The sequence below is a fragment of the Myxocyprinus asiaticus genome, chromosome 32, assembly GCF_019703515.2.
Source record: "Myxocyprinus asiaticus isolate MX2 ecotype Aquarium Trade chromosome 32, UBuf_Myxa_2, whole genome shotgun sequence".
In the NCBI taxonomy this organism is placed as follows: Eukaryota; Metazoa; Chordata; class Actinopteri; order Cypriniformes; family Catostomidae; genus Myxocyprinus; species Myxocyprinus asiaticus.
In genome coordinates, this window is record NC_059375.1 from 30422786 (window position 1) to 30444063 (window position 21278).

Here is a 21278-nt window from a genome sequence, read left to right on the forward strand (position 1 = left end):
CGTATGTGACGTAGGCAGCGTTTTATTTCTAAACGAGACCGTATTTTGCGTAAATATGTTTGTGAATCATTACGAAACTCTGCGTAGATCAATGGCTGTAGCGATGAGGCGTACGTTCTTTGCGTAGCTACGTCGATGAACGTAAACATGGCTGAATCTATGATGAGAGCAGCTGCTGTGAGTTGATGTGGCACTGAGGAGAGCGCTGCCGTGACAGTGAACTTGAGCTGGATAAAGAGTATTTATTTTTCAGATTGAGGTATGTTAATATGATTTTGTGTGCGCTGCTTACACATTACTGAATTACCCATTACATTTGCATTCGAAATGTCATGCTGGGCCATTTAATCTTCTTGCATCCAAATAAAGTTTGCATTAAAAATAAGAAATATTGTTCTTTATCCTGCCTTATGGATTTATTTTTATTAGTTAGGGTAGTATGCTAAGTCTATTTGTATTTTAATATTACGCATAGAGTATGCGTTTAGATCTTATGCCCATACTTATAAAATATCCTATTCAAATAATAATGCACCTATCCCATGTTACTCTTTTAATTTTAGTACAGTGCACTTATATTATTATATTGAATGTGGGTCAGTTGGGTGGAGCTAAACTGTGATCTAGGTCTTTTTTTCTTCTTCTTTCTTTCTTTCTTTCTTTCTTTCTTTTTTTTTTTTACATTTAAGTTCAAAATAAGAATTCACTAATGGTCTTGAGCAAGTTCAGAGGAACAATTATCATAATCTCAGATTATTTATTTATTTATTTAAGAATCCTGCCTAGGAGGACTACAAGGAGGAATTGATTAGATCAATGGTGTTCTTTTTATTTAGATTTCAGTTGGACAGATCAGATCAATATGTATCTGCATAGGCTGCTCTCCTGTTCTCGGTGTTTTACAAGGCCAAATGCTCTGCAGATGTTCAGTAGAGCTGCTTCACAAGGGAAGAGTAAGTGTTCATGTACTGTATCATACAGCTTTTACCATTCTACCTCCTGAAAGATATAAAAAATATGCAGGGTAATGCAATGTAACTCTATATAGACAATCTAGGCTTGCAAAACTAATTTCCTTTACCATTAAATAGCAAGTACTAAACAACCCTGTTTCTGATTTGTTAAAAAATCGGTCAGTAATTGACAGGAATTGAAGTATGGATATATAGGAATTGTTTCCATTCATTTGCCCCCACACTGCTCAAATCACTCCTAATTTACAGCATGTCTGTATCCCTCATTCACTGCATCGGCTTTGAGTTCTGTGCTGTCAGCATTTGGTGTGCTGTCTGGTTTGCTGATGTGGCACATTTTCCTGTTATTTTCTTTCATAAAGAATGTGGTGGGGCTTTGGTGGATTCTGTTCTGTGCAAACTCAGTTTTGTGATTTGGTTGTCCCCGATTTCTGTTCACTTGGTTTGATTGCAAATAACCTTTATGATTACTTGGATTGCTTTACATTTAACATAATATGACTTTTTCTGAGTGCAAAAGAATATGCAGGAGTTAAAAATGTAGGGCGGGATCTGGATTCATCCGGTGATAGCTGATTGGATCTTGAAATGTGGCTGTGATGTTTTTTTGGTTTTTATTATGTTTCAGAGGTGGAGAAAGTTATTACTTTTTAATGTTTTCCTAAGAATAATGTGCTATGATGAATCATGTGCAATAAAAGCAGGGAAGTATATTAGAAAAGCAAATATAGTCAACTTTGATTTCATGTTGTCTTTAAGTCCGCTTAAACTGGATTGTCTCATGTTGGTATCCCAGTAACACTTTACAATTAGGTACTATTTGTTAAGATTAGCTAGCCTAATGCATTAGGTACCATGAACAAACAATGAACAATAGTTTATTATAGCATTTGCCAATTTTGGTTATTATTTATATAAAAATAAATTGCGATTAAGTTCATGATTGTTCATAATGCATTAATTAATGTTAATGTGTAACTTTTAATTTAAAAAATGTATTGGTAAATTAACATGAACAAGAACATTATTGTTGGTTCATGTTAACTATTGTAGTCAACTAATATCATTAGCATTATCCCGTAATAATCAAACATGATGGACATGCATGATTTGTCTGCTTGTTTTTGTCTTTCACCGTTTCTCATATCCATCCTCTCCTTATTATCGTGACATTCATAAGTGACACAATCAATTGCTGCACACAAACATTCACCAAATCACTCCTAATTTCCCTCTGTCCTGTCACTGGCTCTCCCGCATGGCATGGCTGTTCATTGGTTGCTTTCCTGGCTCTCTTTCCCCCTGCAGATCCTTCCTTCTCCCCATCTCTCTCACTCCATGCTGTGCGTTATTGGAATAACGTGCCTTTTTTTACAGTGCCGCTGGCACGGGCGCACGGTAAGTCGTTTGGCCACCGTAGCGAGCTGCGCCAGGCCAAAAGAATTGTGGTCAAGCTGGGCAGTGCTGTCGTAACCCGCGGTGACGAGTGTGGTCTCGCTTTGGGGCGGCTTGCCTCGATTGTGGAACAGGTAAAGATAAAGGCCAGATGCTCCAGATTTAAAAAAAAATCTGTGGCATGAAAGTTACTCATAACATTTTTAATCCTCTATGTGAGTATTTGATGTTAAATGTGATGTACTTAAACTGCTTAAAGTCTTAAAGGGGTCATTTGCACTATGAAAACTGCTACTTCTAAAACTCAAAACTTCTAAAACTGTTACAGTGGATATAAAAAGCCAACACACCTCTGTTAAATTGCAGGTTTTTGAGATGTAAAAAATTAATCCTACCTAAATCATGTCAGATCTTTTTCCGCCTTTAATGTGGTAAATGCAATCAACCAAATTCAAGTGAACAACAAGCAGAAACCTTTTAGGAGGAAAAAGAAAAGACTTGGAAAACCCTGGGTGCAAAAGTGTGCACACCCTTTTATAATGGGGCATGTGACTCTTTTTGGAATTGACCAGTCACATTCAAACTCTTACTCAAAAGTAATTTTAGTTCTCAAGTCATGAATTAAGTGACACAGATTAACCCTAAATAAAAATTGTCTGTTTCTGTAGGATTTTCTTGGCAACATCTTGGTTGCATCTTACTGCTTAAGCCATGGTCTGCAAATAGCTTACAGAGGATGTGCAGGATGTCATTGTGAAGATATAACAATCAGGAGAGGGGTACAAAATAATTTTCAAAACATTAGATGTGCCATGGGACACCATGATGGCCATCATCAACAAGTGGAGAAAATGGGGCACCACAGTGACATTCCAAAGAACAGGGCACACATCAACAATTGATTAAAAAAACAAGAAGAAAACTTATCAGGGAGGCTGTCCAGACCTACAGCACCATTAAATGAGCTTTAAGAATATCTGCCAAGGACTGGTTCTTTACTGCATGTGACAAAAATATCCCATATTCTTCACTTGTCTAGGCTATGGGGTAGGCTGGCAAAACAGAAGCCATTACTCACAATTTTCCTTAAACATATATCAAATCACCCAAAACTATGTGGCAAAATGTTTTATGGTCTGATGAAACCAATATAGATCTTTTTGGCCATAATTTTAAAAGGAATGTTTGGTGCAAAAACAAAATTGCTTATAACCCAAACAACACCATACCTACAGTGAAGCATGGTGGTGGAAGTATCGTGCTATGGAACTGCTTCTGTTCAGCTGGGACTGGGGCACTAGTCAAGATATCATGGATAGTGCCAAATACCAGACTATTTTGGCACAAAACCTGCAGGCCTCCATTAGAAAGCTGAAGAGGACCATAAACACAAATCTAAGTCAACAAAGGAATGGCTTTAAAAGAAGATCAACATTTTGGAATGGCCCATTCAGAGCACAGATCAAAATCCAATTGAAAATGTGTGGAATGACTTTAAGAGGGCTGTGCACATGAGATCCCCTCCCAATCTTTTGCAAGGAAAGGTGGGATAAAACTGACAAATCAAGATGTGCTAAATTGATAGACTCTTTAAAAGCAAAAGGTGCTTCAACCAAGTATTAGTTTAGGGATGTGCACACTTATGCAACCAGGCTTTTTTAAGTGTTTTATTTTTCTTTCTTTTTTCCTAAAAAGTTTCTGTTTGTTGTTCACTTGAATTTGGTTTATTGTATTTATCACATTAAACGAGGAAAAAGATCTGACATGATTTATCTTGGATTATTTATTTTTTTACATCTCAAAAACCTACAGTTTAACAGGGATTGTAGACTTTTTATATCCACTGTACTTCTAGCCCCTGTCCAGATTTATTTAGCTGCAAAAACTAATTAGTTCGTGACTTACTGGTTTTGTGTAGCACCTACAGCTCTGCAAATTTATTTTAGTTTTAAAGTTAAATAAGGTCCCTGATCATTTCAGTCTGATCAGAAAAATGTTTGCAGCACATTTCAGCATAGATTGTCACAGGTTCTGAAATAATGTAATACAGACTTTGCTAAGAGAATGTTATCGAAGGATAAGGAAGTTAAAAACCTATATTTGACCCTGCAGCTGTTTGAACCTTTAAAGGAATATTCCAGGTTCAATAAAAGTTAAGCTCAATCGACAGCATTTGTGGCATAATATTGATTACCACAAAAATGTATTTTGACTTGTCCCTCCTTTTCTTTAAAAAAAGCAAAAATCTGGGTTACAGTGAGGCACTTAAAATGGAACAGATTGGGGTCAATGTAAAAAATAAATAAAAACTGTTAAATGTATAGCCACAATTATACATAAACAATATGCATGTTAACATGCTTTTAGTGTGATAAAATCGCTTACTAATCAATTCTGTTTAAAGTCCAATCCAATTTTACAACTTCGTTACCACGATGATGTAGTCAGCAAACCCTAAAATGACTGTAAAATTAAGATTTAATCAACTTTACAGCTCAAGTGATACATGAGTTTTAACAGAAGAATTCATGTAAGTGCTTTTATAAAATTATAAGCTTCACAGTTCTGCCTTTAAACCATCCAAAAATTGGCCCCATTCACTTCCATTGTAAGTGTCTCACTGTAACCTTGTTTTTTGCTTTTTTTTAAAGAAAAGGATGGACGAGTCTACTTGATTTCTTGTGGTAATCAACATTATGCCACAAATGCTTTCAATTGAGCTTAACTTGTATTGAACCTGGAATATTAATTTAATTCTAGGAAAAAGGATGTAAAATGGTCAGAAATTTTTTTAATACATTTTTTATACTGTATTATATAAACTGACATTATAAGTGAACCTCTGGGGGGGGGGGGGGGGATAAATAATAAATACAAGTATGATATGACCCCTTTAAATGCTAATAATAAAAAATACTAGCCCACTAAATATATATATAATATATACACACACACACACACACACACACACACACAGTTGAAGTCAGAAGTGTACATACACCTTAGCCAAATACATTTAAACTCAGTTTTTCCACAATTCCTGACATATAATCATAGAAAACATTCCCTGTCTTCGGTCAGTTAGGATCACTATTTTAAGAATGTGAAATGTCAGAATAATAGTAGAGAGAATTATTTATTTCAGCTTTTATTTCTTTCATCACATTCCCAGTGGGTCAGAAGTTTACATCCACTTTGTTAGTATTTGGTAGCATTGCCTTTAAATTGTTTAACTTGGGTCAAACATTTTGGGTAGCCTTCCACAAGCTTCACACAATAAGTTGCTGGAATTTTGGCCCATTCCTCCAGACAGAACTGGTGTAACTGAGTCAGGTTTGTAGGCCTCCTTTCTCGCACATACTTTTTCAGTTCTGCCCACAAATTTTCTATTGGATTGAGGTCAGGGCTTTGTGATGGCCACTCCAATACCTTAACTTTGTTGTCCTTATGCCATTTTGCCAGAACTTTGGAGGTATGCCCATTTGGAAGTCATTGTCCATTTGGAAGACCCATTTGCGACCGAGCTTTAACTTCATGGCTGATGTCTTGATGTTGTTTCAATATATCCACATAATTTTCCTTCCTCATGATGCCATCTATTTTGTGAAGTGCACCAGTCCCTCTTGCAGCAAAGCACCCCCACAGCATGATGCTGCCACCCCCATGCTTCACAGTTGGGATGGTGTTCTTCGGCTTGCTAACCTCACCCTTTTTCCTCCAAACATACCGATGGTCATTATGGCCAAACAGTTACATTTTTGTTTCATTAGACCGGAGGACATTTCTCCATAAAGTGAGATCTTTGTCCCCATGTTCACTTGCAAACTGTAGTCTGGCTTTTTATGGCAGTTTTGGAGCAGTGACTTCTTGCTGAGCAGCCTTTCAGGTTATGTCGATATAGGACTCGTTTTACTGTAGATATAGATACTTGTCTACCAGTTTCCTCCAGCATCTTCACAAGGTCCTTTGCTGTTGTTCTGGGATTGATTTGCACTTTTCGCACCAAACTATGTTCATCTCTAGGAGACAGAATGCAACTTCTTCCTGAGCGGTATGATGGCTGCGTGGTCCCATGGTGTTTATACTTGCCTACTATTGTTTGTAAAGATGAGCGTAGTACCTTCATGCATTTGGAAATTGCTCCCAAGGATGAACCAGACTTGTGGAATTCCACTTTTTATTTTTCTGAGGTCTTTGCTGATATCTTTTGATTTTCCCATGATGTCAAGCAAAGAGGCACTGAGTTTCAAAGTAGTCCTTAAAATAAATCCATAGGTACACCTCCTATCGGAAGCTAATTGTCTTAAGGCTTGACATAATTTTCTGGAATTTTCCAAGCTGCTTAAAGGCACAGTTATCTTAGTGTATGTAAACTTCTGACCCACTGGAATTATTATATAGACAATTAAATGTGAAACAGTCTGTCTAAACAATTGTTGGAAAAATTACTTGTGTCATGCACAAAGTAGATGTCCTAAATGACTTGCCAAAACTATAGTTTGCTAATATTAAATCTGGAGTGGTTAAAAAATGAGTTTTAACGACTTCAACCTAAGTGTATGTAAACTTCTGACTTCAACTGTGTGTGTGTATGTGTGTGTGTGTGTGTGTGTGTATATATATATATATATATATATATATATATATATATATATATATATATATGTATGTGTGTGTGTGTGTGTGTGTGTATGTAATTGTTGGCATACTGTGGCTTTGTATTTATTCATTTTAATTGTTGAAGGTGGCGATGCTTCAGAATCAGGGCAGAGAAATGATGATCGTGACCAGTGGCGCTGTGGCATTTGGAAAACAGAGATTGAGGCACGAAATTCTTCTCTCACAGAGTGTCAGGCAAGCCCTGCATTCAGGCCAGAATCAGCTCAAAGACATGGTGAGGGTACTGTATATAACTTATTGTAATTTTTTGCATAATGTGTTCCATGCTGTCCTTATGTGCTGGATACAGTAACTGCATTGATACAGGATAAATTGCACTTAAGTCAGAATGATTATAAATGTATTTTCTATGTCAGTCACTACCGGTTCTGGAGGCAAGAGCATGTGCTGCTGCTGGACAGAGTGGGCTCATGGCACTTTATGAAGCCATGTTCACTCAATACAGCACCTGTACAGCACAGGTACATACACACACTCGCACAAGCATGATGAAGCTAGAAAATATACTTGTTATGGTTCTCACCATCATGAAAAACAACAGCAATATCAGGGGATTTTAAAATTGTAATTTCCAAATCTGAAAAGTCATAGAAAGGAAAATCGTGAAAACTGATGGAAATGTTTAAAGGGATTATTATGTTTTTTAAGCTTTGTTCAGCTTTAATATATTTATTTGACTGAGTATTTTTCTGTGTAAGTGCTTGCGTAGAATAAAACCTCTGCAAAACGCAAGCTAGCGTCAACAGTCTGTCTACAATATGTGTGTAATGTTTTCAGTGTAACAGTCCTTTTTTGTATTATAGCTTAATATAAAGTCAACTATAATACTACCATTTGTAGGTTGATTTCACCTTAAAGTGTAACACTCTGGCTCTCTGGTGCTATTGTGATACTGTGGCAAATTTGTGGCGGGACTATGTTTTTGCAACCAATGGAAAATGGAGTTTTCTGGAATTTGTTTGAAAATAGTGTTTTTTGTTTTTTTGGTAATACTGTATGGTGATGCTAGTGTTGCAGAAATTGCACACTGGAATGTTCTTATTGGAAATATTTGTGCACTAATCAGTGCTATCATTATCTATTAATTCAAAAGATTGGTTCCTGACATACAAATGGAAATCCACCCAGCAATCTCTGTTAAATGATTTCTTAATTCAACCCTTATCATGAATAAAAAAAGTAATGGAAATTCACGGATCAAAAAGTGTCTTATTTACTCTTTAATGGATATTTTTGCTGCTTCAGATCCTGGTGACGAATTTGGACTTCCACGACGACCAGAAAAGACGGAATTTGAACAGCACTCTGCACGAGCTACTGCGTATGAACATTGTGCCAATCATCAACACCAATGATGCTGTGGTGCCTCCCCCAGAACCCAACAGTGACCTACAGGGGGTAAATGTGGGTACAGAGCACAACAGGGCAGGGAGAGAGTCTGCCAAGCAGCCTTACCACCCACCCTATCTCTGTTGGCAATGCATGCTGGGAGGGGATTTTACAGATGCATGCTGGGAGTCAGAGCGATGTTGAGGCTTGAGCTTTGTCTTCTGCACTGTTGCAGCCTGAGGGTGTTTTTCTGTTCCTGTAGAAACTGGGGTGGAACTAACATTACTTAGTTGGGAGTGCAGCTCTGTTGCTTACACTCTGGGCTAGTCTACACTTGCTCTGTTATGCATTGGCTGGGGTTTCACATGTGATTCCTTGAGGAATGTTGCCATTTCATAGAGCAGATACATTCCTTGTTCATCATTTTCAATTTAATGTCACAATTTATTGATACCAATTCATGGCAACATTAAATATAGCTATGATGTCTTGCTTTGTGGGTTTAAACGACAATGGGTCTCATTCACTAATAGTTACATCCAATTTTTTAACTAATCTGTGCAGAAACGGTTCTCACTGTAATTTTCCATCGTATTTAGAACATGATGTGAATGCACACATAAATTTGTTCTTACATTTCGTTGATGAATCAGAATTATTTTAAATGAGGTAGTGCGGGCCCGCATTAATTAATTAGCATAATTCACGCCCAAACTATCTCCATATAAGGGTTTTCATGAAGCGCTCTCTGAAGAGAGAGCATGACCAGTAAGATCTTTATTAAAGCCACATGTGCCATTCTCAAAACCAGATGAAACCCAGTAAACACCATTTATTTATTTCTAGACTATACTTGATTGTGTTTCAGATCTCTCATTAGCCAACTGTACATTCTTCTATACAGGTTGCATTTTTATGCAGAACATACCCCAGCTCGGGCAATAACACATCTTTTTTTTGTTACTCCGATTGAAGTTTGACTTATTTTAGGGTCACTAGACCTTATTCACAGCAGCGCCATCTTTGATTTTTGATGGTAATGACAACAAGACTGTGAGGGATAGACGTACAGTCTCTTCAATAAGCTGGACTGCAGTTTAAAGTGTTTTTTGATTGTTCCGCAGACAAAACACTGAAAAACCATATTTCCAAGAACATTATGTTGTCAAAAAACTCCTGACAACATGAGTTGTGGAAAATCAGAGCTTTTTACAGCTTTAAACAGTACGTGCCATTGAAGAGATGGTAAGTCTATCCTTCATAGCCTCATTGTCATTCCCTTTAAAAATCAAAGATGGCGCTACCGTGAATGAGGTCTATAGTCATCTTTACACTGAAAAAAAGTTCACAGAAGCTGCATCTAAAGTGGCATATATACCAGGAAAAGGTGTATTTATACAGATGTTTAATGAATGCATTTACACAGCAATTACAATTGCATAATGTTATGAAATTACTGTTTTAAATATAAAATTATGAATATATACGTAACTATGAAATGAATGAACAAATTAAATTATACTTTTAAATATGAAATCATACATGCTGTATCATTATATCAACAAAGTTTAAGGCTGCCCTGAAGCTGCATTTAATTTACACCAAACCAGTGCAGCATCAGAACTGCCTTTGATGTTGGGGGCTGAGCAGGCATAATTTGTCTAGCTTTTATGCAGCATTGCTTCTTTACACAGACTTTTAAGCGGGCTCAGAACAGCCTTAACTCACCTGTGTATAATATCTCATAAAAATAATACATAATTTTCCAAGGCCACCAGAAGTCTGTACTTGTGGTTTATGTTTGCAATTGTTCTAAATTTAGAACAAACTTATTGATAAATCATGATTTCTGAGTGAAACACTTTTTAAGCACAAATTTGTGTGCGTGCACAGTTATTAAATGAGACCCAGTGAGTCACTTCCTCTGCACAGGTCTTTTTACACTCTGTTTATATGTTTTTAAAAAATATATGTTTTTCTTAACATATATTTCTTATGTTCATACTCTAGGTTATCAGTATCAAGGATAACGATAGCCTTGCAGCGCGACTTGCCGTAGAGATGAGGGCAGATCTTCTCATCGCTCTCTCTGATGTAGAAGGTGAGATTTCAGATTGCAGCTTTTACTCAAAATATGAAAGCAAAATGGATTGATGGAACTGCTGTCACAAAACCAGGAGCTCAGCCACTCTGAGGCTTATTTTGTTATTATGCAGGGCTTTACGACAGCCCACCAGGATCAGATGATGCCAAGCTCCTGGACACATTTTACCCTGGGGACCAGCAGTCCATAACCTATGGCACAAAATCCAGGGTCGGCATTGGAGGAATGGAAGCAAAGGTGTGATTTCAATATGCATGTGATCAATGCAGCATTTTTATGTTAATATTTATTATTCATGGTTGAATCACTAAACATGACAGTCTGTGCTATGACTAACTCTTAGGTGAAAGCTGCTCTCTGGGCTCTCCAGGGTGGGACATCTGTTGTCATTGCAAACGGTACACACCCCAGAGTCACAGGTCATGTGATCACTGACATTGTTGAAGGGAAGAAAGTTGGAACCTTCTTCTCAGAGGTCAAGCCAGCTGGTAAGCTGTCACATGTTCTACAGGATAATTTTTCTTTAGTGGTTCCTTTGTCTTTGTCTGTAAGATGACCTCAGAGTGATGCCACTTTTCTTCTATCACAGGCCCCACAGTCGAGCAGCAGACAGAAATGGCTCGTACTGCTGGCAGGACTCTAGCTTCCCTTGACTCAGAGCAGGTTAGATCTAAACCTGCAAACCATGTTAACCAACTGCCTGTAATTATATGTCCCTTTCTCCCACAAGTTGTTGGTGTGACTTTAATTTATGACCAACTTCCTGATTAGAAAGGAAAGTTCTGGGATATTTTCAATGTAATCTCTAAGGACAACATCTGTGGCATGCTGTTGTCGGGCTTTACTGGTTGTTTAGATCGGTGTTACTATCAGAAATAATTAATAATTATTTCTGTAGTTATTAATTAATATATAAATTAGTCAATTGAATCTAACTCATTAAAACCTCATATGGGGCTCCAGTAAATGTAGTGTGCTACGTTTAGGAGCAAGTTTGGTTATTAGCAATAGTTAATAATTATCAAAGATAATTATTAATTATTAAAATCAAAAGAACATTGATGAGAATCAGTGTTAGCTTTTTTTAAAATCCTTTAAATCAACAATTATCAAAGATAATCGTTAATTGTTAACATCGATGAAACATTAATTAAAATTAATACTAGCTTATTGATCATTCAAATTCAATCATCAAAGATAATTATCAATTGTCAAAAATCAATAGAATATTAATAAGGATTAACATTGACGGGGCACCACCCTGAAATCAGGGACTAATAACTACATAGTAAAACAGTCTCAATATTAGATTGTTTTCTTAGGAAAATCGACATCCGAAGAATATTGATTTTCCGGAAAAAAAAACAATGAATGAAGGTTTGAATCTGAGCACTGACATCCTGTCAGCATGACACAGGTGTATGCAAAACAAACCAAAACACTTCTCTTTGTAATATAAACAAAGTTTATTTATGCAGTAATATCAATTAATAATTAATACAGTGCAGTAAATAAACTTCCGACTTACAACTACAAACTAAACAGTGATATGATTAGATATGGAAATAAAATAATCCTATAACACATAAGGTGTTTGTGTGTGTGTGTGTGTGTGTGTGTGTGTGTGGTGTGTGGTTAGTACGAGAGAGAGAGAGAGAAGTGACAGCCCTAAAGCCGATTTCGCGATAGTGGGAGAGAAAGCAGCTCTCAGTTTATCACTCAGAGACGCGGTTTTACGAGCGGGGCTCGTAAAAGTCCCACGTTATTTGACTCTTTAATGGATGAACTCAGTTGCTGTCTCACCCGCGATGGCGAAATTACACAACAATCCAATTTGGTTGGACAACAATACAGCAAAACAAATTCATGATAATTAATACCCTGAGTATTAATAATGAGCGGACATGGTGGTCCGTAAACTGTACAAGCAAAAACCTTGAAACACAAGAATAACACGCTATAATATTCTATCTCTGCCCAGACGTAAACCTCTTACTTGAATCGCATGAGGACACAGGTAGAATGTGTTTTCCTCCATCCTTTAGCTCTGACCCAGTTCCTTGAGGCTCGGGTGATGACGGGAGGCCGTTTCCTCGCTCTGTCGGCGGGCACGGCTGTTAGTTCTCGGCGGGCTGGCGGAGAACTCAGAAATGTCGACTTGATTGAAGATGGAAGAGAAATCTTTAATCTCTTCACTTCTGTAGGCAAACGGATGAAGATGCGAATTGCTCTTCGGATCCTTAGTGTTCGGTTGAACACAGAGTAATCTCAACTCGTCCAGCGAGATGGAGATTGTATGGCCACAGTTTCAAGTCGTACGTTACTTCCTTGTGCCACGAGGTTGCACCTGAGAGCAGCAAAGAGCTACGTCTATATTCGGTGAACAAAGTCGCTGGAAGTAAATTCTGGAAGCATTTCAGAGGTATTTCAACTCCTGATGATGTCATGTTTGAGGGACGTTCTGTTGTGTGCCTCATCCAATAGGAGTTGAGAGTTTGATCCTTTAGTGAGCAAGGCTTCATGGATTTGTAGTCTGTTTTTGACTCCCTTTGTTTGATTTTGGTGCGATTTTTATCAGCAAGATTTACGACTTGGAAGGTGGGGGCTTGAGTTAGGTTTTTACGACTGTATTAGGCCTGCCTTTGTCTTCTATCTGAATACATGAGGCCCAACACTGTTGATTACTTATGAAACAAGGTAAAAAGAAAAGAAACAAGGTTCTTTTTGCATTCACACTGTTGCTGGCCTTAGAAGTGGGGATGGCTTTCTTTTTGGTCCACTTTGTTCCACTCTCCATTTACACTTTATTTGGAGCTGAATGTAGGGTGCACCAAAAGCACTCTTCTGCCATCTGGCCAAACGTTTTTCATTGTGGTTACGGATTCTTTTTCCATTGTAGTGCTGTTATATCAGGATTAAAACGTACGTAACAAATACGTCAGTTGGCAGTGGTGTGAGAGGTAAACATTGGAGCGAATGCACTATGGAGGATGATCATGATTAACACATCGAACCTTGAGGCGGATGGGCTACTACAGCAGAAGACCACATCTGACCATATTGTTCCTAATAAAGTGCTCAGTGAGTGTACATTTAGTCGTTTAGCAGATGTTTTTATCCAAAGCGACTTAGAAATGAGGAACATAGCAAGCAATTTGTTGTAAAAAATTCAACAATATCTGCAGTATCACACTGCCACTTTCTCAAAGTGGCTGGAGTAGTATAGCTACTATATAGAATAGTAGTTAGAAGAATTATTATTTTTATTATTATTTATTTATTTATTGTTAATTAGTAAGTGTAAATTGTTTAAATGCTCGCAGAACAGACATGTTTTCAGCTGGTTCTTGAATGTTGAGATGGTTTCAACAGATCGTGTGGAGGTTGGAAGCTCATTCCACTATAGAGGAACAGAGAAAGTGAATGATTGTGAAACAGACTTTGTGCTTCTATGTGACAGGACCACCAGGCGCCGCTTGTTCATTGACCGCAGAGAGCGAGTTGAGATATAGACCTGAAGGAGTGAATTGAAGTAAGTGGATGCAAAGCCTTGAATTTGATGTGGGCAGCTATAGATAACCAGTGGAGTGAAATCAGGAGTGGAGTGACATGAGCCCTCTTAGGCTATGTTCTGGGCCATCTGCAGTGGTTTAATCATGCTAGCTGGGAGGCCGGCCAACAGAGCATTACAGTAGCTCAGTCTAGAGATGACCAGAGCTTGGACCAGGAGCTGTTTAGAATATTCAGACAGGAAAGGTCTGATTTTTCCTGATGTTGTAAAGCACGAACCTGCAAGACTGGGTGGTTGATGAGATGTGGGCAGTGAAGTTAAGCTGGTCATCTACCATTATTCCCAGGTTCTGAGCTGTCCTAGTTGGAATTATGTAGTTGAACCAAGGTAAATAGTGAGGTTGTGGTTAACAGACCACATACTAGTCAAACCATCATCATAAAATCATGAACATACACTAATTTGTATGAACCTTTATTAACTTCACCAAAATATTAGCGAACTTGGCCAGCTACCTAGAAACTACTGAGTTACCTTGGCATTGGTGAATTGACAATTGTGTGTCGCCACGTACTAAAAACATACCGCCAGCACGGTTTGTAATCATATCGTGCTGAACTGCAGTTAAGTGGAAATGCGACTTAACCATTCCTCACTGTGCTCAGAACCGTTTGCCACTTTAAAAAAAGCACATTCAAAAAAAGTACTCTCTTTTGGGGCTGGTGGCAGATGTTAATTTCACACCCTGACATACTGTTACACGCTTCCAGAAACAGCTTGGTATAAATATTGTCTGTGGTGATCGACAGCATGACATAGACATTAAGTCGAAAATAACTCTGTATATTCATTGAGAGACTAACTCTTAGTCTAAATAATATGGAGGCACTATGAAGTAGGTATTATTGATCTGTTTTCCCACAGAGGAGTGACATCATCTGTGCATTGGCTGACCTCCTCACCGAGAGAAAAGATGAAATTTTAACAGCCAATAAAAAGGACATGGAGCTTTCTGTCAGCACAGGTAAAAGGAAATCGTTGCTGCTTGTCAGGCCACACAGTTTCATGTACAATGTAGAGAGTCCCCCCCCCCCAACATTGAATTGGGATAATTGAGTGTGTCAAAGAGGATTTTGGTTTAGTTTTGGTTCTCATCCGGTAATGTTACAGGTCGCCTGTCTCCAGCCATGCTGAAGCGACTCAGCTTGTCATCATCTAAGCTGAACAGTCTGTCCATCGGTCTGCGTCAGATCGCGGTGTCCTCTCAAGAAAGTGTGGGCAGGGTTCTGAGCAGGACTCGTGTGGCAAACAATCTGGAGTTGGAACAGATCACTGTGCCTATAGGAGTACTGCTGGTCATTTTTGAGTCACGGCCAGACTGCCTGCCCCAGGTCAGTCACGCAAAAACACATGTGCTCATGTATTAAACAAGACATCAAGAGAATGTGGATTTAGATGATTTCAGTGTTGATCATTTGCATAGTTTCTTAGTTATCCATATTTCATAGCTTTCATGTTTCCAAGCATGGGGTGGTTGGACTAGTGGTTACAGATCTGGGCTAAAAATGTTTGTTTAAACCCATCAAGGAGCAATTCGCAAGGTTGTAGGTAAGGGGCGAATCACTATTTTGCCCTTGAGTAAGGCACTTAACACCAGGTTGCTCATGGTGGATTGTCCCTGCAATAAGTGTACTGTAATTCGCTTTGGAAATAAGCATCTGCTAAATGACTACTACTGTTTTTTTGTTTGTCTCAGCAGGTTTCTGCTTTAGCCATTGCTAGTGGAAATGCTCTTTTGCTGAAAGGTGGCAAAGAGGCCGCAAACACGAATCGCATCCTGCATGAGCTCGCCCAGGAGGCCCTTTCCATCCATGGAGTTAAAGACGCCATCCAGCTGGTACATGAAACACTCGTATACCATAGATTTGAACTTATGTCTAATTAGTGTCAGTGTGTAGCTCCGTGATTACTCTTTTTACATACATATCAAACATGTAACAGATATAATGTGTTGCAGGTGAGCACGCGTGAAGAGGTGGAGGATCTGTGTCGTCTTGAGAAGACGATAGATCTGATCATTCCCCGTGGATCCTCTCAGCTGGTCAGAGATATTCAGCGTGCCGCTAAGGGCATCCCTGTTCTTGGCCACAGTGAGGGCATCTGCCATGTCTATGTGGACCATGAGGCCAGCATTGACAAAGCCATCAATATCAGTAAGATGGACTGCTTATGAAAAAGCCTTTATTTGAATTTTAGAGAGCTAATTCTTTCTTTATTAACTCAACCTCATGTTGATCCAGACCCATGTGATTTTCTTTCTTCTGCGGAACACAAGCAGAGGATTTTGAATGGGTGTCAAAATGTTTTTTTTTTTTTAAGCTTTAAAGTGAGTCACTATCAACTGCCGTTGCATGGAAATCAGCAGAAGGAACATCCTCTAAAAGCCTCTCTTTGTGTTCCACAGAAGGAAGTAAGTCATACGTGTTTGGACCGACATGAGGGTGAGTAAATGATGACAAAATTCAAATCTTTTTGGCAAACCATTCCTTTAACACAGGGGTTCCCAAACTTTTTTTGTCAGCTGAACCCCTTTGACCTAAATGATTTCCTTGAAGTAGCTACCCCTGATATTTTAAGTAATGTTAACCTTTCAAAATAGAATAAATTTTACTTCTTTTTACTTAATTTTACTTTTTGTTATATTTTAATGAACCTTTATTACATCTGTTGTTTTTTTCATATGATATGTATACAGTACGTTTCATTTGATTTACCATTGTCAATTCTATCCCAATCAGAGATTGCACTACATATAATCATTGTCCTCCACAGCAGTAAAATTTACAACAAAAAAAATTGTAAAATGGTCTATTTTTGTCTGTCATTTCCCTTTTAATTTCCCTGATAATTTTATAAACATGTCATTCCATTTTTGTATGTACATTTGATATCTTGATGTGATATAGCCAATATTTACATTTTCAGTAATTCAAAATTACTTTTCATAAAAGTAACAATGCCAGGGCTGTTGCAACCATTATAAAAAAATATAACCTATTCCCATCACCCTTGCTTCAGGAAATATTTTTAGGAAATGAAACATTATATTTATATTTTTGAGAAATGATACATTTTATTTTAAGGGTTTTGGTAGCTGTGCAAGGAAATAGTCGGTTAAAACTTCAGTTATGTTCTTTCTTGTTTTTTATTTGTCAAATGACACAACATTTTGAATTACCCTTCAATGTTTTTTTTTTTAATTCAGTAAATGATGGAAATATTTCTGTTTGCAACCTCTTCACTATCTCATGAACACCTGTTTGTGAAACCCTCCTTTAATGGTTTACAAAAATGATACTGCTCATCTCTTTAGTCCGAGACTCCAAGTGCGACTACCCTGCAGCCTGTAATGCCATGGAAACCCTGTTGGTGCATCGAGATCTTCTCAGAACCCCTCTGTTTGACCAGATCATTGACATGCTGAGAACAGAACATGTAAGACAACAGCATATACACAGTATACCATTCAAACTGAAGTAGGCACTTATGCTCAGAACTGTAATGAAATCTGTCTTTTGTCTAGAAAAATGTACAGTATTTTTCATGCTATAAATAGAAAAATAAGTAAACAAATTATACTCTAAATACAGTTCCTCATGATTATTGGTGACTTAACTCCTGCAGGTAAAGATCCACGCTGGCCCCAAATTTGCATCCTACCTGACCTTCAGTCCATCAGAGGTGAAGTCTTTGCGTACTGAGTATGGGGATCTGGAGTGCTGTATAGAGGTGGTGGACAGTATGCATGAAGCTGTGGATCACATCCATAAATACGGCAGCTCCCACACTGATGTTATTGTCACTGAGAATGGTAATGCTGAACATACAGTTTCCCTGCAGTGATGGAAGATAGCTGTTAACATACTTAAACAGTTTGTCAAAATTGTCTAGATTTATGATTCGTTTAAAGGGGTCATGACATGAGGAATACAATTGTCCTTGATCTTTTAACATATAAGATGTCAATGTACTATAAAAACATTCTGTAAGTTTCAGAGCTCAAAACGTCCTCACTGCAAAAATAACATTTGTTGAAACCAATCTGCCAAAACAACTGTGATGTCACACTGTGGTAGACATTTGCATCTGACCACCTCCACAACAACACATCAGCACTTACTTTACCTTATCACTTAGCCCACCCAGTAGTGCTAAGCATTGAAATGGCAAGGAGAAAGCAGGGCAGTCCAGAGCAGAGAGATATTTTACAAATATATGACTGTTTTTTTTTGTGCCAAAAACTGTACTAATATTATGTTAACCAAAAAAGAACATGAAATGGCCCCTTTAAGTTTGAGTTTGAGGGCCCTGTTTCAAGTGCTACAGTGCCATCTAGTGACAAGATTGTGATTGCAACCAAACTTGTAACAACGTCCAAACATATGCAATTTACATTGACCTTACATGCATGTAATGTAATGCACATTGCATTAACCATTTTTCTTTAATCTTTGATTAATTATCTATTTAGAGGAGACAGCAGAGCAGTTCCTGCAGCAGTTGGACAGTGCCTGCGTGTTCTGGAATGCCAGCTCACGCTTTGCAGATGGATATCGTTTCGGTCTTGGTAGAGAGCCCTTATATTACCTTTATTATTATTATTATTATTATTATTTCACCAAAAACTAATAGTTCACCCAAAAATAAAAAATTATATCATCATTTTCTCACCCTTATGTTGTAGACTTTGTTCCGTGGAACACAAAGGAGACTTTGAAGAATATCTTGGCCACTATATACTATTTATAATGACAGTAAAAACGAATGGGGCAGTCAAGCTCCAAAATGACAAAAAAGCACCATAAAAGTATAATAAAAGTGGAACAAATGACTTGTGTACTATAATACCAGTCCTCTAATGCCATACAATAACTTTGTGTGAGGAAAAGTCTTTAAGTGAAATCTTCTATTTTTGTTTTTGGGTGCACTTCAGTATTTCTTTAATCATTCAAACATTTCCCTTTTAATCCTGTAATGACCATGTGGTGTATTGCAGGTGCGGAGGTTGGCATCAGCACGGCCCGTATTCATGCCCGTGGACCTGTGGGGCTGGAGGGGCTTCTCACTACCAAGTGGGTTTTGCGGGGTGAGGGTCACACAGCTGCAGACTTCTCTGAACAGGGCAGCTTGAAATTCCTTCATGAGAATCTCCCGGTCGCACAGCCCCTGCCTGGACGCAGAACCGCCAGCTAGAGTCATTTAGTAAAAGCCTCTACAGTCAAGAATCCTCTTATGACTCCACTGCACTTAAAATGGAGAACCAAACAAATCTCATTTAAGTGAAAGCACACCCACTTAAAACTTTTTTAAAGGGACCCATCAGAGAGTTTGTTTGGAGTAAGCGCAATATACATGAAACCTTAAATGGACGGAGCAATTTAGTGCACCCAAGTACAGAAGAGCCTTTAATAGCAAACCTTTAAATCCTTAAAACCTATAAATGGGAGTGTCAGAAGGGCAGTTTTTGACCTGCCTCAAATCTGATCGAATTTGTCTTGTTCTTAGAACAAAGCAGTACACTCCCACATGCTTGTTAAAAATATCATGCCACAAAGATGTAAGGTGAACCCTTCATTGATTGACCTGTTCAAAAATCTTGTTTCTCTCGTTATTTCAGGGATGATTTGTGCATTGCATTATGTTTCTCTGGGTAGTGAAACATAAAGCCAATATTTGCCAATTTCATGGCAAATCTAAAGACAAGCTCACCAATAAGTTTCTGACCCCTGTGAATTGGAGTTGACTAAATTAGGTACTGTAACAGGCCCTCACGATGCCAATGGTATATTTATGCGATATTGTATTTAAGATGTGAAATTCCATTAGGACATTCAGAAGGAAATTCCCCTACACAGGCTGTACAAATCAGTGCATTAAAGAATAATGTTGCTGTTTTTTTGTTTTTTTTTTGTTTTTGTTTTTTTGTGCACAGCATATTGCATACAGTACATACCTGTATAGCTTTAACAATAATGAAATAATTTCTCATGTGGCAAGTTCTGGTCATAAACAACATTACATAAAGCTATTTTTGTTGTATTTTCCAAATGCTGTTGTCTGTATCATTATGCTTTTATTATATATAAAAAAACAATGAAACATCACCGCAGTAGACATATTCCCATTTTCCTATGTATTGCTTTCATTCCCCATTTTTTTTTTTTTTTTTTAAATGCTACTTGCTTTTTAATCATGAGGAATGTGCAGTACTGTAAATAATTTCCTGTCATCTGTGTAAAATGCACCTGGGACGGACAGCCTTTGTCCTGAACTGCTGAAAAAGGCCTCGTTATCTTTGCATAAAAGTGCTGTTAACATTTTTCAAAATTTAAATTAAACTGTTCACCTATTTTGTATGTAGAATAAATTTCTTTTTTTTTTTTGTATTTCTAAGAATCCTTGTTACATTTGTCTCTTTAGACAAAGACCTGAAAGTTGAATTTGTACATGAAAGATGTTTTGGAGAATAATTAAGGCAGCAAATCGGAATGCGAGGAAACTGAGGAGTATTGGAGACATTTTTAACTTTTTTAATCTGTCTTCAGTGAATTCCAGTGTGGGAAACATCAAGAGGCCTCTCTGTAGGGAGTAAGACATGCCAACCACTAAGTGGGACATGGAAGAGTAAAAACAATACCACAGAGGATTAATTAGCTAGCTATTTGGAAAAAGGAGACTATGGGAAGACTGAGGTTTGCCATGAAAGTGCCACTGCGTTTTGACTGGAGAATCCTTTTCATTTCCCAAAATGTGCTGTTTACGCTCAATAAGACTAAAATATATATATATATATATATATATATATATATATATATATATATATATATATAATTTTATTTATTTAATTTCTCCCAATTTGGAATGTCCAATTCGCTCTTAAATCCTTGTGGTGACTCGCCTCAATCCGGGTGGCAGCGGACGAGGCTGTGGCTTTGTCTTTTTTGGAAGGCTGCATGCTAGGTAGGACGCGTCCTTTGAAGGCTGCAGTATACCGAAAGTCCTCCTTTAAACAAGCCTCGTTAGCCGGCCTTCGTAGGAGAAACGGAAAAGGAACGTAACATGGTTGCTATGACAGCACGTCACTCTTTAACAAGCGCCAGCACTTTGAGTGAGAAGGAAACAAAGTCCCTTTAGAAGGGAACGTATGAGGTACATTTTAGGAGAGATATAATGATGTAAAGAGAAAAGAAAATAGATTTTACAGGTGTACTTTTAGTCTAATTCT

General features: G+C 37.8%; 1 protein-coding gene across 9 annotated transcripts; it reads left to right on the plus strand.

Annotated features, from left to right (window-relative positions):
• The first annotated feature begins 133 nt into the window (after nt 1-133).
• LOC127423346 (delta-1-pyrroline-5-carboxylate synthase-like) lies at nt 134-20410 on the plus strand. 9 transcript variants are annotated; one of them, XM_051667567.1, is made up of 18 exons: nt 134-259; nt 837-953; nt 2283-2503; nt 7114-7263; nt 7406-7510; nt 8295-8453; nt 10389-10479; nt 10595-10719; nt 10826-10970; nt 11072-11145; nt 14918-15017; nt 15164-15384; nt 15750-15890; nt 16011-16206; nt 17367-17488; nt 17678-17864; nt 18525-18620; nt 19050-20410. In XM_051667567.1, exons 2-18 carry the CDS (start codon nt 863-865, stop codon nt 19244-19246), a joined length of 2421 nt encoding a protein of 806 aa, XP_051523527.1. In that variant the 5' UTR covers nt 134-259; nt 837-862; the 3' UTR covers nt 19247-20410. The 9 variants fall into 9 exon arrangements, with proteins under 9 accessions (XP_051523527.1, XP_051523528.1, XP_051523529.1 ...); XM_051667568.1 differs by having other exon boundaries at nt 15753-15890; XM_051667569.1 differs by having other exon boundaries at nt 8295-8447.
• Nucleotides 20411-21278: the final 868 nt, after the last annotated feature.

Bases quoted from the DNA above. Each gene is read 5' to 3' on its own strand.
- LOC127423346 (XM_051667567.1), top strand. From the start codon at position 863: ATGTATCTGCATAGGCTGCTCTCCTGTTCTCGGTGTTTTACAAGGCCA. The intron at 8,454-10,388 runs GTGGGTACAGAG...TTCATACTCTAG, and splicing joins GTGACCTACAGGGGGTAAAT to GTTATCAGTATCAAGGATAA. The intron at 10,971-11,071 runs GTAAGCTGTCAC...CTTCTATCACAG, and splicing joins CTCAGAGGTCAAGCCAGCTG to GCCCCACAGTCGAGCAGCAG.